The sequence below is a fragment of the Anoplopoma fimbria genome, chromosome 7, assembly GCF_027596085.1.
Source record: "Anoplopoma fimbria isolate UVic2021 breed Golden Eagle Sablefish chromosome 7, Afim_UVic_2022, whole genome shotgun sequence".
In the NCBI taxonomy this organism is placed as follows: Eukaryota; Metazoa; Chordata; class Actinopteri; order Perciformes; family Anoplopomatidae; genus Anoplopoma; species Anoplopoma fimbria.
This window is the reverse complement of record NC_072455.1, coordinates 21,577,361-21,597,633: the sequence shown is the minus strand read 5'-3', so window position 1 is coordinate 21,597,633 and position 20,273 is coordinate 21,577,361. Positions and strand designations below refer to the sequence as shown.

Here is a 20,273-nt window from a genome sequence, read left to right as displayed (position 1 = left end):
GGTTTAGTTGTGGCATGCGGTTAGAGTGACCATCCTACAGTAAAGGGAAGCTTTGAGCCTCGAATCAACCGCATCAAGACACCAAAACCGGGCCGTACTTGCCAACCTACTAAAAAATGTTCCGAGTAGGTGCTGCTTGCATGCAAAAAATGTCAACAAACTGGCCCACTGACCTGTTTCCTAATGGTCAAGCACGTGCACTGTGAGTGAGCGGTGTGTACCCCTTGCTGCTTCACTGACCAGGTACATTCAGGATCATTATAACACTGCAGAACCAAAACCTTTCCGATGACTTAAACACAAGGATCTGGGTCAGGGGAAGTACTACGGCTAAACTCTGCAGCAGGAAAGTGGCACAAGCATGCACGCTGCGTTTTAGTGCAGTCACAGTGTGTTTGGGTGATTCAGGTGACCTTGGTGTTCTGCCCGCTCTGCAGAGAACAACACTGGCTCGCTCGGTTTTGCAGAGATTAGTAGCCGAGGTTATGTAACCTACTGTATTTTGTTCTGGGCTGACTGTCGTGAGTCAACAGTTGTTCAGGAAGCGCCGGGGGTCTCTCAGGTGAATCTGAGGTTTCCTATGAAATCGCAGGAGATGCAGATGGAGCAAAAATGTGTTGGACATTAACTGAAGGATCTCAGGTTCAAGGCCGCCTGCAAGCATCCGAAGCGTCCTTGACCACAACACTGAATCCATTTGTAACAGCTGTAATCTGCAGCTGTTACAAAATGATTAAAGTAGTCCGTACATTTGTATAAACAATAACAATAAATCAATTTATTATCTGGTTTTATCTTTCTAAAGTAAAAAAGACGACAAAAAAGTGTTATTGTTATATCTATGGATTGTAGACAGCACGAGGCTGTAACTGTATAACTTTCTTTGTGTGTTGTCAGCCCTTTTTAGGAATGAGGAAATAATGTATCCTCTTTCACTGCTCATCCTAATTTAAAGGGAAAGACACTTTGATAATGGAGCCATAGGTGTTTTGGTTTTTAACCAGTTCATTTTTGTATAATTTCTGAATTCATAAGCTCACTGCCTCGGAAAGATAAAGCCGGACACACCTGGTGATGCACGGAGCAAATATTTGCATGCAGAGATATTTTTGACACGCTGAAAAGGCATTACTCCTATTGATGTCAGTACAACTTTACAAACCTTTCAATAAAAATACTCAGTTTTGATTTTGGAGACGAAACAACCTACGAGCAGCACACACCAGCAGTCTCTCATCACATAGAGTGAGGTCTTGGTGAAAGGGCTAAATATAGACTCCTGCTTCATCTTGAATAATAAGTGTGAGTGAATAGACAGGGAGGCACACCCGTGTCCTGCAAGCTAAATGTGTGTGTTTGTGTTTCATGCAGAAGCTGCCTGTTTGGAGGTTTCTGTGGGTGGAAGGGTGCACAACAGCAGCAACAGCAGAAGAAGAGGTTTGAGGAACAGCTGATGTTTGGGAAGGAGATTGGAGGCTCCAAGAGGGGAAGAGGAGGAAAAACAAGTGAAGCTGTAAGTGGGCGGGGTGTGGGCGGGGCTGCTGTGTGATGTGAGAGGACCATAGATATATATAGAGGACCATAGATATATAGAGAGGACCTCGTATATTAACTCAGATACAAGCCCTCCTGTGAGACCAAACACAGCTCGGGTTTATGAGGCAGAAGCTGAGCTTTTCTCCTGAGTGTCTTCTGGTCGTGGCAGAGAGGATGCCTGTGTCTCTGTAGCTCACACCTGGAACAAGGAAACAGTCACAGCTTTTTCTATTCGTTTTTTGGAGATCTTTTTTTTTTTTTTTTTTTTTTTCCTTGTGTGAATATTTTATATTTTAAGGAAAGACATTGGAATATGCTCTTTAACGCACACTAACCGGACCCAAAACAAAACGCTTTTTTCTTTCTTTTCTTTCTTTCTTTGTGCGCTTTGGCTGAAGGACACATTTGGCACAACATTTCCCAACGCCCTGCACTTATTTATCACTTCTTTTCTTTTTTGTGTGCATATTGTGTGCTTGGTTTGTCCAGTGTAACAACACAGACTGCTGACAGAGCAACAACTTCATCAGTTAAGTGCTGCACCTTCAAACGAGAGCCTCAGGGAAACGAAGGTGCACCACCAACACCACCACCAGCACCACCACCACCAGCACCACCACCACCACCAGCTTAATTCAGCTTCAAAGATGACGGACGGTGCAAGACAGCGGAGCAGCACGTCGGGCTCCACTAAGGATGCTGCCGGGGAGAAGGACTCGGGAGGCGGGGTGGCCCTCAAGAAGGAGATCGGGCTGGTGAGCGCCTGCGGGATCATAGTTGGTAAGTCTGTCTTATTATCACTATTATGAAGCCCAACAAGTGTGTCTTATTACTATTACTATGAAGCCCAACAAGTGTGTCTTATTATCACTATCACTATGAAGCCCAACAAGTGTGTCTTATTATCACTATTACTATGAAGCCCAACAACTATTACTATGAAGCCCAACAAGTCTGTCTTATTATCACTATTACTATGAAGCCCAACAAGTCTGTCTTATTATCACTATTACTATGAAGCCCAACAAGTCTGTCTTATTATCACTATTACTATGAAGCCCAACAAGTGTGTCTTATTATCACTTATTATCACTATGAAGCCCAACAAGTGTGTCTTATTATCACTATTACTATGAAGCCCAACAAGTGTGTCTTATTATCACTATTACTATGAAGCCCAACAAGTGTGTCTTATTATCACTATTTATGAAGCCCAACAAGTGTGTCTTATTATATTACTATATCACTATTACTATGAAGCCCAACAAGTGTGTCTTATTATCACTATTACTATGAAGCCCAACAAGTGTGTCTTATTATCACTATTACTATGAAGCCCAACAAGTGTGTCTTATTATCACTATTACTATGAAGCCCAACAAGTGTGTCTTATTATCACTATTACTATGAAGCCCAACAAGTGTGTCTTATTATCACTATCTACTATGAAGCCCAACAAGTCTGTCTTATTATCACTATGAAGCCCAACAAGTGTGTCTTATTATCACTTCTACTATGAAGCCCATAAGGTGCAACCATTTGTCTAATGTGCTTTCTCTGCATGTAGTGCACCCATAGTGTCCCTTTAATAGCCTGCAGTTGATTTGTGCGTCTGAGAAAGTAGACTATAAGAAGTGTTTTTGAGTTTAATAGTGATATAATTACACACACACAGAGAGAGAGAGAGAGCATTGGAATAGGGAGGAGAAGGAGTGTGTGCTGTGTTTCAGTGTATAGGCCTTTAGTGGGGTATGCAAGCTGCACTGAGATCAGATTCCACCATCCAGTGAGGAGCTTAACGTTTCTGATGAGGATGTGGGTGTTTCGAGATAAGGAGTCGGTGATGTTACCTGCAGATGTGTGCCACACCTACATTTAACACGGATAGTAGTTTGGTTCAAATGTAGCTGAAGTCATCATTTCTTTGAAGCCTGGCTAGTGGTGATGATGATGATGATGATGATGATGATGATGATGATTCCATCACCCTCATTCATCTCTGCTGATGGGGATTGAGGATTAGGGCCCATTCAAAACCAAATTAGCTCACATGACTGACTCACTTGTATTTGCTACAACTTTAAATTTACACTCTGCTGATTTTACATATGAAGCTCCGCTGATGTCATCAGGGTTATTTTGGATGTAGTGGGGAATTACTCTATCTAAATGGAGTGATCATCAACAATCTAGCAGAACCATCACCTTATTTATGATTCAGTCTTTATTAACTTAAATAAATCAAACTTGACATTCATGACCTTTATCTTTATTATAATGGGAGTAAATGACACAGATCAAAGGCGGCGATGGTGGTCATTCTTCATCCAGTACAACAAAACAAGCTACATATATATATATATATATATATATATATATATATATATATATATATATATATATATATATAAAGCCATCAGACTACAGGTCGATCAATACACAGGACGAAATATGGCACAGGTTGTCGAGGTGTGTGGTCTGACCGTGGCAGGATAAAGAGTAAGGATGGGGTGACTCATTTCGCTCTTGCGTTTCCATGGTAACGGGAGAACAGAAGGGCGTGTGTGTGAATTCCCAATAGAGAGACAGACAGACGAGAGAGAGAGATGAAGAGTGACTTTGTACTTTACTCACTTTGTAACTTAAACAGCTTAAAAGGCCACATTTCTGCTCTGAGTAACACAAAAATAAGGCTAAATCAACTTTAAACACAATTTACACACATTTGTCTTGATAGAATAATGTCATCACACCTTTTATCCTCTCGATCATGCTCTTGAGATGATTGCAAATATTGACAGATTGTTAAAAAAGCGAGTCCCTGTGTTTGCTCCCAAACATCTTTTCCCTATTACAACACACTTGAGGGTATCTTTACAGCAACATGTAGATAGTAACAATTAGATAGATAGATGATATCGCTCTCCATTCATCAGCCGACTATAAAGAAACAGGTTGGCAGCATTAAGCCACGCATGCCATCTTAGAGGATTAGTTTACGGCCGTCCAGAGTCCACACGCCTCTGCGCAGTCACCAGACTGTTCCTGGCAGCTCCTTTTGTCCTTGACCAAAGTCACTCATTCATGCTCATGTTCAGACGGTGCACGCGGTCAGGTGACTCGTCTGATCTGCTCGTGGTGAACATGCCCCGCTGGGTTTTCCATGAAAAAGGGCCGAGCACACAAGGGCATCAAACGTTTTTTTACAGCCTATTGTACAGTACAGACATTTATCAGTCACACACACATAAACCCAGAAACGTGCAAAAAACAGGAATTGGGATTAGAAGTGAACTTTTGGCCAGTTTGAGGAAGGCCCTGCCCTGTTAATGCTGTTTTTATTAGCTTGCCTGGCTAAGCCATGTCTGAGCTGCACTCTAGTGTGTTTTCTAATTGAATTGCTGCACACATTCACATCACTTTTATGAAACATTTTAGCTCAGATCTACGCTATCACGGTAGCTATTTGTCTGCCTGAGTTGGCAGAAATAGTGATGACGCCGAACCCTCCTCTTTCCCATGAATTGCCTCACTGTAGTAGATTGATTTGCTATAATAATAACTCACACACATGCGTGCACACAAGTCTGTGTGGCTCTGGCTGAGGGCCAGGCAGCAGGTTGCCTCAGCTTGGTGGCTGTTTGAGCGGGGATTTAATGCTGGGTGGAAATGCAAGGACTAATCTTAGAGGGCTTTATGAAGGCTGATTAGGGTTATATCATAATGCTGTACAAACACACACATGCTTGTTAATATTCATAGTCTGCTGCTGCTGCTGCTGCTGCTGGCGCCTGTGTTCGATCATGTGTCATGGGGGTGAACAAATAACACAACAATTAATTTATCTCAGTGGTTCTGTCTCTGTGTGGACTCCATTTAAGATAAAAGCCTTTTAGACCAAATTATTATATCAATGATGATTGAAAAAAATTGATCGGCAGATTAAATGATAATAAAAATGCTTGTTTGTTTGCTTAAGTAGTAGCCAGAGTTATGAATTACAGATTAGCAACATAAAACAGATAAGAAATACAAAACATATGCAACAAAACGAAACTCAGAGCTCTCTAGGTGAATCTCTCTGAAGTGGAGCCTCAGCCTGTTGCTGTCAGAAGGCATCAAACAAAGTCCAAGAGAGCATTTGAAAGACCAAGCCTCTTCCTCTGTGAAATGGCAATCCGATAACAAAGAAAATATCCTGTGCTAAAAGAGGCCGAGGCCTGCAGGGATTTGTAAAAAAAGATCCAAAAATATGACAAAGAGACATTCGGACAGATGTGATGCACGCTGTCTCAAGAGTTCAGACTTTATATCAAATGCTTTTTAAAGTTGATACAAACGTGCAGTTTCTCTTAGATTAAATGTCATGTTCTCTATTGACCCTTTTGTTGAAGACAAAAGGATGTAAAAGGACAACCACAAGAACAGGAAAGCTGAAGAGATTCCACACAGTCAGCACGTCTCACACTCTCCAGTGCGGCGGTGCACGTGACACGGACACATAATATGCAAAGGTGCACATTTTCTCTCCCTGACGTAAAGGTCTTGCATAAGCAACCTTATACACATCGGGGAGTTTGAGGAAAGTGCTGAATCATAGCAGCCCCCCCCTAGATGTCACAGGTCATGCACTGAAGACCCCTCTGGCCATAAAGATGTCAACGTTATCAGGGGTTGTGATGGTTTGTTTGTCATCCTTTCTAACCTTTTACCCAACTGGAGTTACATAAGTGAGCGGCTGTCGTTACCCACCCGCACGGTTGCACGTGGAAGCTGTTGAAGTTGAACAAATTTGCATGCCGTCATGCTTTCAGTTGAGCGGTTCGGCATATGTTCATATCATGTTTTAGATTTAACGGATCGGAGAAAGCAGAAACAGGTTTTTTGCCTTTTTCCTGATGTTGCCATATACAAATTTAAATGTATATTTGTCTGCAACTAATGATGCTTTTTTTTTTTAACTTAATCTGATTATTTGTATTATTAATTATTATTAAGTTTAGTTGAGTGGTTCTCAAACTTTATACTATTACTTTACTTAGTTTTTGCTAATTTTATACATGAAGGATTTTAGAGACCTGAAGATGCAATATAATCCAAATTTTATGTCTAATAGCTAAGGTGGATACATATCCGCATGTTAAATATTATAGTTTATTGGCAGTTGCAGCAGTAAAAAATGATCCACACAATCTCCGCACTTTGTTAAACTCTGCAGGCGGAACGTGACCGTATCATCCATACCTTTGACTTTTGTACTGTAAAATTGCAATCTCATCATCCAGTCGTGATTCAAAACCTTCAACCTTTGACCCTGACGCCTTTTTATTGGCGGCTGGTTCCAACCTTAATGGACCCAGTCGGCTGAATCAGATTGGAGGATCACCTCGTTGCCTTCTTTCATGTTGGACCAGAACCCCATGTTTCAGCTCCTGTGTAAAAATACCCCGCCACTCTGATGCTCATTGAATCTGCCAGGGCATTATTCTCCCCCCTCTGCATCGACCGCTCATCCCCTCCTCCCTCTTTGCACTCTTTCACCCCACTCTGTCTCGTTCCTGCTCCTCGTAACTCTGTGCAAAGTCAGCAGATTACAGGTTCCCATTTTGCCTGATGGCTCCGCTGCTTCATCGCAGTGATTGGAACTGTGCAACTGTCCGGCTTTCCTTTACATGTTGTATCTCATGAGTTCATTCAGTGCACAAAAAGGAACGTAAAAAGGACAGGTTTTTTTTCTTTAATTGCATAAACAGGGACTTCTTAAAGTCTTGTTGTCTCCGTGTCGTCTCAGTTTGTGTTTGAATTAAACAAACAAAGAAGAAACTAGTCATTTATTGAGCTTTAGAGATGTTGGTAGATACCATTTTCTACTTCAGGCGGGGGCTAGCCTATAGCTGGTTCAAGCTGTTTCCAGTCTTTATGCTAAGCTAGGCCAATTTCCTCCAAAATTGGTACAGCAGAGGCAAAGAGGTCAAGCTCCATAACACTAGATCCTCCACTTCCCATAATGCCACTGGAAAGCATATTCTTTGAGCCACCTGCGTTTAAGCTCCACTCCCCTAGTTTGTAATCACCACTTGGGTTATTTGCTCCGACTTGACAAAGCTTATCCAGAGATACAGAAGTGATGTAATGTGTCAAAATGGTGGAATGCCCCTTTAAATGCACTGAGAACAACAACAGTAAAAACATATTTTGCTTTCATCTATGCTTATTCACAAATTGGCACCTCACAACACTACAGCTTCTGAATGCTGACACCTGACACTTCTCTCTCTCTCTCCCCCCTCCCCTCCACCAGGTAACATTATCGGCTCAGGTATCTTCGTCAGCCCGAAGGGAGTGATGGAGAATGCCAGCTCCGTGGGCGTGGCCCTGATCGTCTGGATCGTCACGGGCGTCATCACAGCCATCGGGGCGCTGTGCTACGCCGAGCTGGGCGTCACCATCCCCAAGTCGGGGGGAGACTACTCCTACGTCAAGGACATCTTCGGAGGGCTGGCTGGGTGAGACATTCAAGCATCTACTAAATAGTTGGAAACAATCAGAAGAGGTGTTCAGGTGTATTTTCAGTTTGAGTCAGTGAGCAGGATACATCAAAGCAGACTCATATATATATACATAGTTTGGACACACCCTCTCATTCAATGGTTTTTCTTTATTTTTATTTGTATTTTTTTCTACATTGTAGATTAATATTGAAGACATCCAAACTATGAAGGAACACATATGGAATTATGTGGTAAACAAACAAATGCTCAACAAACCAGAATATGTTTTATATTTTATATTCTTCAAAGTAGTTGAATGAGAAGGTGTGTCCAAACTTTTGACTGGTACTGTATATATATATATATATATATATATATATATATATATATATATATATATATATATATATATATATATATATATATATATATATATGAGTGGTGCACAATTGACATTTTTCCAAATTTCTATCTTGTTTTAAACGTTTTTATCTATATGGCAAAAAATAAGATTTAAAGCAGCCCCCATCAACCAGTTGTTATCATTTTGTCAACCAAAGACAGACGTTAAATGCTATTTTTCACAATAATCATAAGATATCTGAAGGCAAATGGTGGATTTATTTATAATAAATATAAACCCCCAGGTTGTCCGTGATGTCTATTGAGAATAAGACCCCGTTTTTTTTTTTAGAAGAAGGGGCCTCCAAAACAATTTAATTTAATTTGACATGGATTTATGTGAGCATACCAACATAACTAGATTCTTCTCTTTATCCTGGTGGATGAGTCTGCTCATGTAGGTCAGACATCTTAATCCAAAGCAGGAGGTCTATGACTTGTAGTCTGGTGCAGAAGTTATGTGAATAAACAACATTAAAACCTGAAGTAAATACTGACTCGGATGTTTAAACAGTAGATTCACAAACCACCACAAACGGTTGAGGTAACACTTCTCACAGTAAACGCTTGGGAACCCACTTTGGATTTAATCATCAAGGAAAACAATATCGTTTGTTAGCGTAGATTTCACACACACTGTGCCTCTGCCCTGACTGTAAACACAGGTTAGACCATTGTTTTTTCCAACTATCACAAGGATACATATTATCACAGTATTTTGGGAGAGGAATTCAACCAGACAAAACAGCCAATGATTGTTTTTATCCCTTTGTACAGTAGCTATCAATACACATCAATGAGCCAGGGACCCCGTGGCTCGGTTTGAAGTGTCGGGGGGCCACACCGTTTCCCTTTGCCCGCTGTCTAGGATAAATAAACCCTGTTCAAGCGGTGTTTATTTTTGTTGTCCTGCTCCTTTTATCCCCATGGGCGTTTGTACTATATAAGTCGAGAAACGCAGCAACGGAAACACTTACATCAGCTCGACGCAGCCGGTCGAAGGCGAGCTCGTAGAAGAAGGGGAAGAGCTCGTAAAGTCGCTCAAACACGACCTGAATGGACGACGTTTCAAGTTCAAAGGCACTTTGTTTCGTCGGACTAGTGTTATGCAGGCATAATATACAGAATGTAGACTACTATAGATGCCACAGGTTGCAGGGAGTCATTGTATTAAGTAGTTAGAGCCAGATTGTGAGATAGGGCTATTTAAAGATAAATAACTTACTTGACTTATAGCACAAAATCCTTATAGAATATTTGAATTAAATAGAATCATCAGCCATAACACATATATGTGTTATTATTTATATACATTAACCTGCAAGCTGCATTTGATTATTGGTCAATTTGGCGCTACGTCTACTACGATACTTCTACAAACTACTATACAAGAACTTTTGTAGAGTTTTAGCTTTGTTTAATCCTCAGCAGTGCATATTGTAATCTCATGCATGATTATCATGTGATACCCAATCTACAAAGTACATCAAGTTGTACAAAAAGTAAAACAGGCAATAATGAAAGTCCAAGCCCAAGAGATTACTTGACTGCATGTTACTTTCACCCCTTGGCGTCTTCACAGAGGCTTTCAATCAGCATTTCGACGCACATTTTTACATTAAACACACTCGCACACATTCCAGTGAGACACAATCCTGTTAACGCAGTCAGGTGTAATGATCCCTCTATAAGCTTTCAGGGAATTTCATGGAAAAACCATTCGTCTGGTTTCTCCCCGCTACAGTCGGCTAATAAACCCTCACCCTTCATCTCACACCCCCTCCGCACTCCCCGTTGTCTTCCCCTGTGACGCTCCAGTGACTAATCCGTGTCACTGTTGACAAAGCGCCCATCAGCGTGGTGTGACTCACGCTGTCAGTTTCTAACACAGCGAACACACACTTAATATCGTGTTCTGCCATAGTGGTGCACACCTAGTTAAACAGGCTCATCACGGTTTTAAAGGCTCCAGCATTCACCTCAGTTAGGCAACAAACTGACATTTGCTTTGTGTTGAGGTCTGCAAAGGATTATTAATTGTACTGTCTTCATTTCTCAACTGTTTTGCCTGTAAAATCTCACAAAATAGCCAGATATGCCCACCATGTTTCCTAAATCCCAAGGTGACATCTTCAAATTGTTTAATTCTCTGACAAAAACACAAAGATATTCAATTTCAAATGACAAAAATAAGCAGCAAATCCTCATATTTGTGAGGCTGGAGCATTATTTTTGTTTTTTAAACGATCAAAAGGTTATTCAAAATGGTACTGTTAATGTACTATCAATCCATAACTGGTTTGAAAGTAGATTAAAAAAGTTCTTTCATAGCCAGACGACTTTGGTCGAAACGATGAGAGGCTGAGCATATGATGAGAGTTTTCCACCTGAAATAATCTGCTTTGAATTGTACTCAGTAAATGGAAGGATGTATATGTGCCATGTGCATCTTCTGATGTGTTTCCTCCTGCTAACCCCCTGCCTTTGTTTACTCAAGAAACCCCACTGCTTCTCCCGCGCCTCTGTGTTTGTAACCGTTTGTAACCTTTTTTTTTTCTGTCTCAGGTTCCTGCGTCTGTGGATCGCCGTGCTGGTGATCTACCCGACCAATCAGGCCGTGATCGCCCTGACGTTTTCAAACTACGTCCTGCAGCCGCTGTTCCCCACCTGCTTCCCGCCGGAGAATGGCCTGCGTCTGCTGGCTGCTGTCTGCCTCTGTGAGTAATGCAGATGTTAACACTCAAAGACTTGAAGCTGTTGTTGTATGCCGATACCTGTGTAACTTAGAATTGGTGGTGAGCTGTTTGCGTCAGTCATGATTCACAAGACGGCAACAACATGTCCATGTGTTGCGAACTGTTCAACCAACGAGTCATAATCCATTCTTAAGATTGTTTAATTTGAATAGTTTCTAGTTGCATAAAGAAAGAAATAATCAAGTATTTCACAAAAAAAGAAGAATATTATTGTTAAGTTTTAAAATGTTTACTGACAACACATTTCATTTGTTTTCTGCAGATATATCTGCTTATAACGACTAAAACAATATTAAACGTTTTTGTGGTAATTTTTTAAACAAATTGGCACCTCATGAACGTAATTAAAAGTTAAAAAAGACAGAAACCTTTTACAAATGAAACTCTCTCTTCTTCAAGAAAACACATTCCTTGTGAACCAGCTAACAGCTCTGACTCCACACAGATTCAGAGTGCCAATAGCCTAAAGAAATGGAGCAGAAGGACTTAAAGTGCTGTTTTGAGTCCACTTGTTGAGACAGGCCCAAATGTTGAAAAACTGCCAGATAATCACAGATTGCAGTGTGAAAAAATCTGTGCAGTTAGCTTTTTTTTAACATTAAATCACTTTCAAACTGCAGCAGCATTCGCTTTGTTGGTTTCAGTTCCATCATCAAAGCTGTCTTCATTTCTTTCTCTGAGGCTCTTTTGTTTTTTAACCCTCAGTCAAAAGGTTATCTAATACGCGACAGCAAAGCAGCTAGAGGAGTGTAGCACTGAGCAGTGAATCTAGGAGAGACAAATGGATGAATGTGTTACGGCTGACAAGACGGCGGTCGATTTGAATCCCTCAACAAAGTTCACACACACTGGCCAAATACTGCAGGAAGCCTTCAGATAGAGAGACACTGGAGAGGAGTGTGTGTATATGTGTGTGAGGATACCAAAACCAGACTGTGAACATTTTTTTTTCATTTCACCTGTCAAATAAACATCCTGTGGAGACATTTAGGGAGGAACAGTGGTCGCAAATATGTCTTTAGTCATCTTTTTAAAAGAAAAACACCACTAAATGTTTTTCGGAGAATGAAAACAAACACGTTAAAAACTTAGACTGGTTTTGGCATTTCCTTACAAAAGTAGGTGAGGGTCAGGGTAGAAAGTAGTATTTTTTCTCCCTTAAACGGATCGCCAAAGGTTATTTTTTTTTTCTTCCTCGAGTTGGAAGGGACATCCTGTGACATGCTGTTCACTGGCAGATGGGCTCAGTCGGCTGCCCTGTTTGGAAAATCTCATTTCACAAAGGCATGCACGATAACGGACACATTTGTACTCAATGAACCAAGAGATCCACTGCTAAACTACCTCTGCTGAAGAAGTTGTGTCCATCCTTTAGTGGGATATCTATAAATAAATACAGATTTTATTCTTGTAGAGTATTTATCCTTGTTTTGCTTTTCAAGATGAAAGTGGGTAAGAAGTTAGCCGTTCCCCCTAAACTCTGATGTCATCCTTGTTGTTCACGGGCGAAGCATGCACGTGTTTATCGCCTCTGGACGTTTCGGCGATTCCCTGAATTTAGCTCCATACAGAACGTTCTATAATAGCTCACAGAATACACCCCTAACGTATTTACCAACAAATCCAGTCCCAGATTCGGTGACCAAACTCTGATGTCGCTGGCAGGTGTGGTCACTTCAATCTGCACGGCAAAGGTTATGCAAGGTGTACCGTTTCAAAAACATGTGGAGGGGGGATTCTCCCCGGGGTCCCCGTGTCTCTTCCTGCAGGTGCCAGAGTGCAGGGTCATGTTTTCCAGCAGGCTCATGGTTAACTCAGCAAGTTTCCATACACACATTTTGTATACTTAAGGACAGTTGAGCGGCCCCTCGGCTCCGCGGTTTGGTAAACACCTGAATGTGTCTTCAGGTGTTTACTCGCAGCCTGTCAGTCAGCAAACAGGAGTAGCAGGGAACTCGTGTGTTGTTGCTGTGATGCAGTTTGCTGGCGAAAGTTAATCTAGTTCCAAACACAACTTTGTGCACTAATGACATAAGAGGTTTCATATTTATTTACGCATCAGTTGTATTTTAGTTCAGTTTCTCATTTCCTGTTTATTTTCTTTTGTGGTGGGTGGAGCAGCAGCAGCTCTGCGGCTCCTCTCCTCACAGCAGCTCTTGTTCGGTCTGCTGTAGTAATTCATAGCAACGCTACAGGAAGTTAAAGTCAAAGCTTCCCCCCCCGAAAAACCCTGTGAACATCTCTGCAACAGCTATAAACAAACCCGCTCTCCGCACCTGTGTCTATATTTGAACCCAACCCAACACACACACACACACACACACACACACACACACACACACACATCTACAGTATCAGTGCATGTCTGCTCATGTGCGTCTGCCTTTGTTCCCTGCGGTGGCGGCTCAGCTCGTGAGTTATTTAACGTGATGGACTTAATCCCACAGAGTCAAACAGTCCCATTATTTAATGGCACCCTATTGGCCTGAACCCAGTGGCCTGTTGCACCCAGCAGTACAGATCAAATCCATTATCTCTGTCCATGTTAGGTCAGCCTCCAGTTTTCACGTGTTGTGCTTCCATGGGTGGAGTTTGTAATGCATGGATGGGATCATGGATGATTTTTTTTTTTTTAAAGTTACACAAGGTCGAAAAATTAAGTCATTATCAAATACCTGCAAAAACTACTGCACTGCATGTAAGACACAAGGTGTGCTAAAGTTCAACTCAATGATGCAGCAAGACAGTCAGAGATCGCCGCGGTGTTACGATGTTAAGACACTGACCTGAGATCTGCTCTCGTTCAAACAAAGAAAAAACGCTGAGCTATTGACTTCTTCTTGGGAAATAATCGACAAACAATGCAGTGACTTTTAGTTCTTTTACGAGATCAATAAAACAATCAACACATAAACCTTTATCTACTAGGTTCGCTCCGTAACATAATCAGTTCATTGCCCTTTTTGTTTCAGTTATATTGTGCCGCCAAACTTTCTATAAACCCACCAGAGAGACGTGCAAAAATGTAAAATGATAAAGCGGTGCATTCATAAAACAATAGGGACCTTTGGTTTGTATGTATGTCACAGTGTAGACATCATAGAGCTTAAATAAAGAGTTGGAACGAAGCCGATACAAAATGTGATTATTCCAGACAGCGTGGAATAAGGGGATTTTGATACTAATCTTAAAAGTCTCTATAAGAGGAAACCCAAATGAATAAGCATTAACTCTGTTTTTTACTGTGTTTTATTTAGTGCTGCTGACGTGGGTGAACTGCTCCAGTGTGAGGTGGGCCACCAGAGTGCAGGACATATTCACCGCCGGCAAGCTGCTGGCCCTCGCCCTCATCATCGTCATGGGCTTCGTGCAGATCTGCAAGGGTAAGCTCCTTCGATGCACACGTCCGTACCGCATCCGGCCTCTGGTCCGGTCACTGGGGTCATCTTTAGGCATTCGGGACATTGTAGACTCCCCGTGGACGCCGCAGGGGTCAGTGAGTTTCTGGGGCCCCTTTTTCAAGTTAAAACTCACATCGCTAATATCAGCACGCCTGTGTGGGTTTGCTGTCACAACACGGCCGAGGGCCAGTTATTACAAGGGGGGCCACAGAGAGTAGGCCCCCTAAAAACAACCCAATGGGGATTTCTGTGCGAGCGTTTGAAGTTAAATGAAAAGTCGGGTGGCTGATTTGATGGGAGACTCTGGGTCGTATACGAGGGGACGGTATGTGAGAGTAGAAATACTTTAATGCTCTCTGAAAACACGGCTCAAGAGGGGATTTCAGGAAAAATGTAATGACGAAGGAGAAAGTAAGAAGAGCCCTAAAGATGGAGGACGGTTTAGACATGAATTTCTCTGATATTATAAAATGCTTCTGCGCCGAACTAAAAAATGTCCCCTGATCTTTTGCATCATCTTCTCCACATGTAGGAGAGTACTACTGGTTGGAGCCAGCCAACGCCTTCGAGCCCTTCCAGGAGTATGACGTGGGTTTGATAGCGTTAGCCTTCCTACAAGGCTCCTTCGCCTACGGAGGTTGGAACTTCCTGAACTACGTCACAGAGGAGCTGGTGGACCCTTATGTGTAAGGCACTTTCTTCTGCTTGTCATATCTCAAGTCATATTTTGTCGCTGTGGTTAGAAAGCCAAATGCCACGGTTCAGTTTCAGTTATTAGAGGCATTTTTTCCGTTAAGCTCTCTGAAATTTCACATAAATTCTCATTATCATTCTAGCCACTGACCTTGTAACATTCCTGGTAGAATGGAATGGTTTATTTCTTCATTTCCTCTGAATTTTCAGTCCTTTTGTACAATCCCATGTTTTTTAATAACCTTGGTATTCGTTAATACAGCTCCCCTAAGGTACAATATTTAATTTCCGTCCCTAAACCCCCGCCCTGTACCTCTTATCTCTTTAGCGCTCCTCCTCATTCTGTCTCCTTAACATAGCTGTTTTCTATCCTCTCCAGGAACCTTCCCCGCGCCATCTTCATCTCCATCCCCCTGGTGACCTTCGTGTACGTCTTTGCCAACATCGCCTACGTCACTGCCATGAGTCCCGCGGAACTGCTCGCCTCAAACGCCGTTGCCGTGGTGAGTACCTCATACACCTCTGGTAGTAGAATGACGCCCTCTAGTGAGTCAGATGTGCTGGTTGATACCTTTTGAACCTAAGTCGTTGCATTATAGGAGAGAACACGTGATTTAATGAGCATCTCTAACCTCTAACCTTCATCTTCCCGCTCCTCCATCCCAGACGTTTGGTGAGAAGCTGCTGGGCGTCATGTCCTGGATCATGCCCATCTCTGTGGCTCTCTCCACCTTCGGGGGAGTCAACGGATCCCTCTTCACCTCTTCGCGGTAAGTTGGCTCGATTACACCTTTCAACTGCCAACAAACACACCTTTAATTATTCCAATGAATAGATGTTCTAGTGAAGCGATTCTCTGGTTGTTGAACAAGACGTATGCTTAAAATTCAAACCTCTCCATTCTAGTCTTCTATTTGTATCATGTAACGTGGTTGGACTGTAGACTTTATTATTGTATAATGTGCCTCAACTGATTGATTATTCTCCGTCACAGGTTGTTCTTTGCTGGAGCCAGAGAAGGCCACCTCCCAAGTCTGCTGGCCATGATTCATGTGAAACGCTGCACTCCCATCCCGGCTCTGCTCTTCACTGTGAGTAGCTCTCTCTCTCCGCCACACTCCTTTTATAGTATCTCCTCCTCCAGTGATAAACACTGAGGTAGCGGACAAACTATCTAACTTCCTTTTTCCTTCTTCTTCCCCAGTGCCTGTCCACTCTGCTCATGCTGTGCACCAGCGACATGTACACCCTCATCAACTATGTGGGCTTCATCAACTACCTCTTCTACGGAGTCACCGTTGCCGGGCAGATTGTGCTGCGTTTTAAACAGCCCGACATGCACCGACCAATCAAGGTGCGTTTAAAAACAGCCACAAAAAACACCATTTCATACAAAAATATACAACAGATAGAAAATGAAAGATGCAAAAAGTGGAATTATTATATAAAACTACCCAATGGTCCTTTATACGTGAGTGTAATACGTTTTTTCTTTGTTCTCTCCTCCAGATCAGCCTAATCTGGCCGGTCATTTACCTCATCTTCTGGGCCTTCCTGCTCATCTTCTCCCTTTACTCCGAGCCCGTTGTGTGTGGCATCGGCCTGGCCATCATGCTGACTGGCGTCCCTGTCTATTTCCTGGGAGTCTACTGGGACAACAAGCCACAGTGCTTTGACGCCTTTGTTGGTAAGTTAGCTGACATGTTAAGATATCTTTAACAGTGATAAAAAAACAAAAAAACATTATTACAACCACACATTCATTAAATATCAGGCCAGTCAGTGAAAGAGTCCAACATTTTGGGAAATATTCTTATTTGATTTCTTGCCAAAAATTAGATGAGAAGATTCATACCCTCCACATGTATGAACATTTAGTTATGGAGTTATGGAAACAGCTAGCCTGCATCTTTACAAACTTTACAAATTCCCTCCACTTCTAAAGCTCACTTATTAACATCCTTGTTTTATTAGTAACAAAACAGAAATGTGCAAACAACAATTTTTGGTTCTAGGGGGAAGCAATTCTTGTTTGCATATTTTTGAACTAGCCATGCAGCCAGCCTTTATGCTAAGCTAAGCTAAGCTAATGGCCTCATGGCTCTCCCTACATACTGAATTCACAGAGAGCAGTATGGATCTTTTCTATCTATTGAAGAGTATTTATTAAAATTGCAAAGTTCTCTTTAAAACAGTGCCTTCTTTAAAAAAATGGTGAAATATTTGTACGCAACGTGTTTAAATTTTAATTATTTGTTGCAATATATCCAAGTAAAGCTTTTTCTTCATATGTTACATAAATATTGTCTCATTTGAAAGCCCTTCTAAAAACCTGTCTCTCTCTTCTTCCAGATAAAATGACATACTTGGGCCAGAAGTTCTGCGTGGTGGTTTACCCGGCCATGGGTAAAAGCAGTGCGAGTGGAGAGGAAGGAGAGGAAATGAAGGAGGCCTTGGCTCCTCTGTCTAAGGAGGACGGAGACAACCACAAGTCAGCGGACTGCTAAAGCCTCCACCTCCCAGCTGCCCCAAAACAAACAGACATATGCAGACGCACACGTGGGTGCGCACACACGCAAACACAACATGCAAACACAACATGCAAACATACACCACAGTTTGTAGTGTACTTAATATTTTTCTTTGGTTTTGAATCAATCAATAATTTCTGTGCCAAATATAGCGGTGAGATATTTCGAGTGATATGACCTCAAGCTTTTCAGTCTGGGGTTTTTCTAAAGTGCAATAAAGAAAGGTTAGCGCCTCCTCAACACATGCCTAAACAGACACATTTACTACTCTTCTTCTTCATCATCTTCATCCTGCTTCTCTTCCTCCACACACTCCCTGCACACTCCTAGTGTAGAAGTATTCTTTTTATTTTATTTTATTTTTTATCAAAAGACTCTTACTCTACTGTGATGGCTACGCAAACACCTTTTCTTTGCCTTGCTTTGTAAATGATGTTGCTTTGTCATCCGCTCAACACACCAAAGCTGTATTTTGATTGTCAAAAACCAGAAACTCTGATCAAGTCATTTCATGTTCGTGAAGTACACTAAGTACTGTGTTGTTTTGAAGGTGACTGTGACTCCGAAATGTTTCTCTTTTTTTTTTTTTGTAATTACGGTAATTGTCTATATCATTTGATATATTTTGTTGTTATTTTAGTTTTCATAAGTTAATTTTTGTTTTTTCTACTCAACATCATATACATCTGGGCCTATTTTTTTTTACTCTTGTGGAGGTGTACACCTGAAAGCTGATGTGTGATCTGTACTTTGTATTGGTGAATGGCGCACAGTTCTTGTAAATTGCCTTAATTAGAATACAGCCAGTATTTGGGTGCCGATGCAGCTCTGTTTTGACTGATAATCCTCATACTTTGAGGTCTTTTTTTAAGTTTAAAGAAAGTAACAAAAAATGAACAGGAAAGCAGATTATTGAATTCACACTACGCTGATAATGAACTCATTAAAACTGCAAGTCCAGCTTGTTACCTAGACAGAATAGATAGGCAAGACATGATAGTGTTCACCACCACATTTGCATTGTTTATGTGCAAATCCCTACACCGACACCTGTGAATGCCTGCGTGTTGTTGTTTTTTAAAGGCATTGATTGTCTTACATGTTTTACGGAAGAAGTATTTTTTTGTAGCTTACCATCTAGCTGTGTTTAAATATTTTTTTGTTCTTTATTTAGGTTGTAGAAATTAGAGCTTTACATAAAAAAAAAAAAAAAAAAAAGTTTTGATTCATACGATTCGCTAGAAGAGTTTTTAGTGCAAAACTAGAATAGGCACCAGCAAAAACAGAACATGCACCCCAGAACGAACCCATTCTGTGTTGTCTGGTAATAGTTATGTATCTATACTTGTGTTGTATATTATAGTAACAACACTGCTCCACACATACACACACATATACTCTTGTGTCTTCAGTCTTTCTATAATCCATTAGTGTCTCAGGGCATCCCCACTGCTCTCTGTTTACACACAGTACACTGCCTAAAACCTCCAGACCCACCAAAAACTCTACCGATCTCACTGAATGCCTGTTTTATATCCAGTCTGTTAGTGCTCAATGTCTGTACTGGTGCTTTCTAGATATTTATTTCCTCAGGAGTCTCAATCTTACAAGCAATCCCAGAGAAAAGATGACAAGAGGATGACAAGTGAATCGTTCAAACTATGAAGTATCATTTAAAGTTGGGCCAGTAATGTGCAGGTTTTGTTTTTGTTGAACTGTAAAGGCGAACAGGTGTCTTGGATGTCTTTACAAGTACAATGATTGTGTTTTGTGCCTGTATGTTTATTGTGTATTTACAGATTATACACAGATGTCTGTATATTGTCTCTTAGTAAATAAAAACCACTGACTAAGGTTTGAATTTGTAATTCAAGGCCTCACTTATCTAAAAACAACAGCTCCGTCTTTCTTTTGATTCCACTGTGAAATAATTTCAAAGATTGTGATTACCTTCAGTAATATATTTTTCAACCTCATAAATCAAATGCTGCAACTTTATGTGCTACAGCAATGTCATCTGTGCAGACTTAGAGCTTCACCATCTTGTTAATCGCTTAAAATCTAAAGACGGTTTAACAGTGCTGATTGTGTTTCAGGGTTCCCTAACCAGCTGCAACTTCTTGCTGTGATTCAGACCAAAACAGGCCTTCAATGTGACAGAAATATGAAGTTTTATATGTTGTAACAGTCATGTAAACTGATAAGTAATTTTTCTCCTAGCAATACATCATCGCACTACAATACACTGATCATTTTTTTGTTTCTAAATCATTTTGTGAACACATTTTGTTTAAATTGCCGTTTGCAGTCTACCTACCACCCTGAGAGCCATTTTGACTGAAATGTCTCTAAAACAAGTCTATTTTTGTGTAAAAATGTAAATGTACATATTGGTGGCGAGTGTGTGATTAAAAACAAAAAAAATAAGAATCTTAATCTCTCCTTTGTACAGCTGTTTTGAAT

General features: G+C 41.2%; 1 protein-coding gene across 1 annotated transcript; it reads left to right on the top strand.

The window, feature by feature from the left end:
- The first annotated feature begins 2,030 nt into the window (after nt 1-2,030).
- slc7a8a (solute carrier family 7 member 8a) lies at nt 2,031-20,208 on the top strand. Its single transcript, XM_054601875.1, has 11 exons — nt 2,031-2,316; nt 7,838-8,042; nt 10,995-11,146; nt 14,443-14,568; nt 15,119-15,272; nt 15,659-15,782; nt 15,946-16,049; nt 16,274-16,370; nt 16,484-16,633; nt 16,789-16,966; nt 17,632-20,208. The coding sequence occupies exons 1-11, from the start codon at nt 2,184-2,186 to the stop codon at nt 17,784-17,786; spliced, it is 1,578 nt and encodes a 525-aa protein (XP_054457850.1). The 5' UTR covers nt 2,031-2,183; the 3' UTR covers nt 17,787-20,208.
- Nucleotides 20,209-20,273: the final 65 nt, after the last annotated feature.

Coding starts and splice junctions, on each gene's coding strand:
- slc7a8a (XM_054601875.1), top strand. CDS start 2,184: ATGACGGACGGTGCAAGACAGCGGAGCAGCACGTCGGGCTCCACTAAG. Junction 15,273..15,658: donor GAGCTGGTGGACCCTTATGT/GTAAGGCACTTT, acceptor TATCCTCTCCAG/GAACCTTCCCCGCGCCATCT. Junction 16,967..17,631: donor GTGCTTTGACGCCTTTGTTG/GTAAGTTAGCTG, acceptor CTCTTCTTCCAG/ATAAAATGACATACTTGGGC.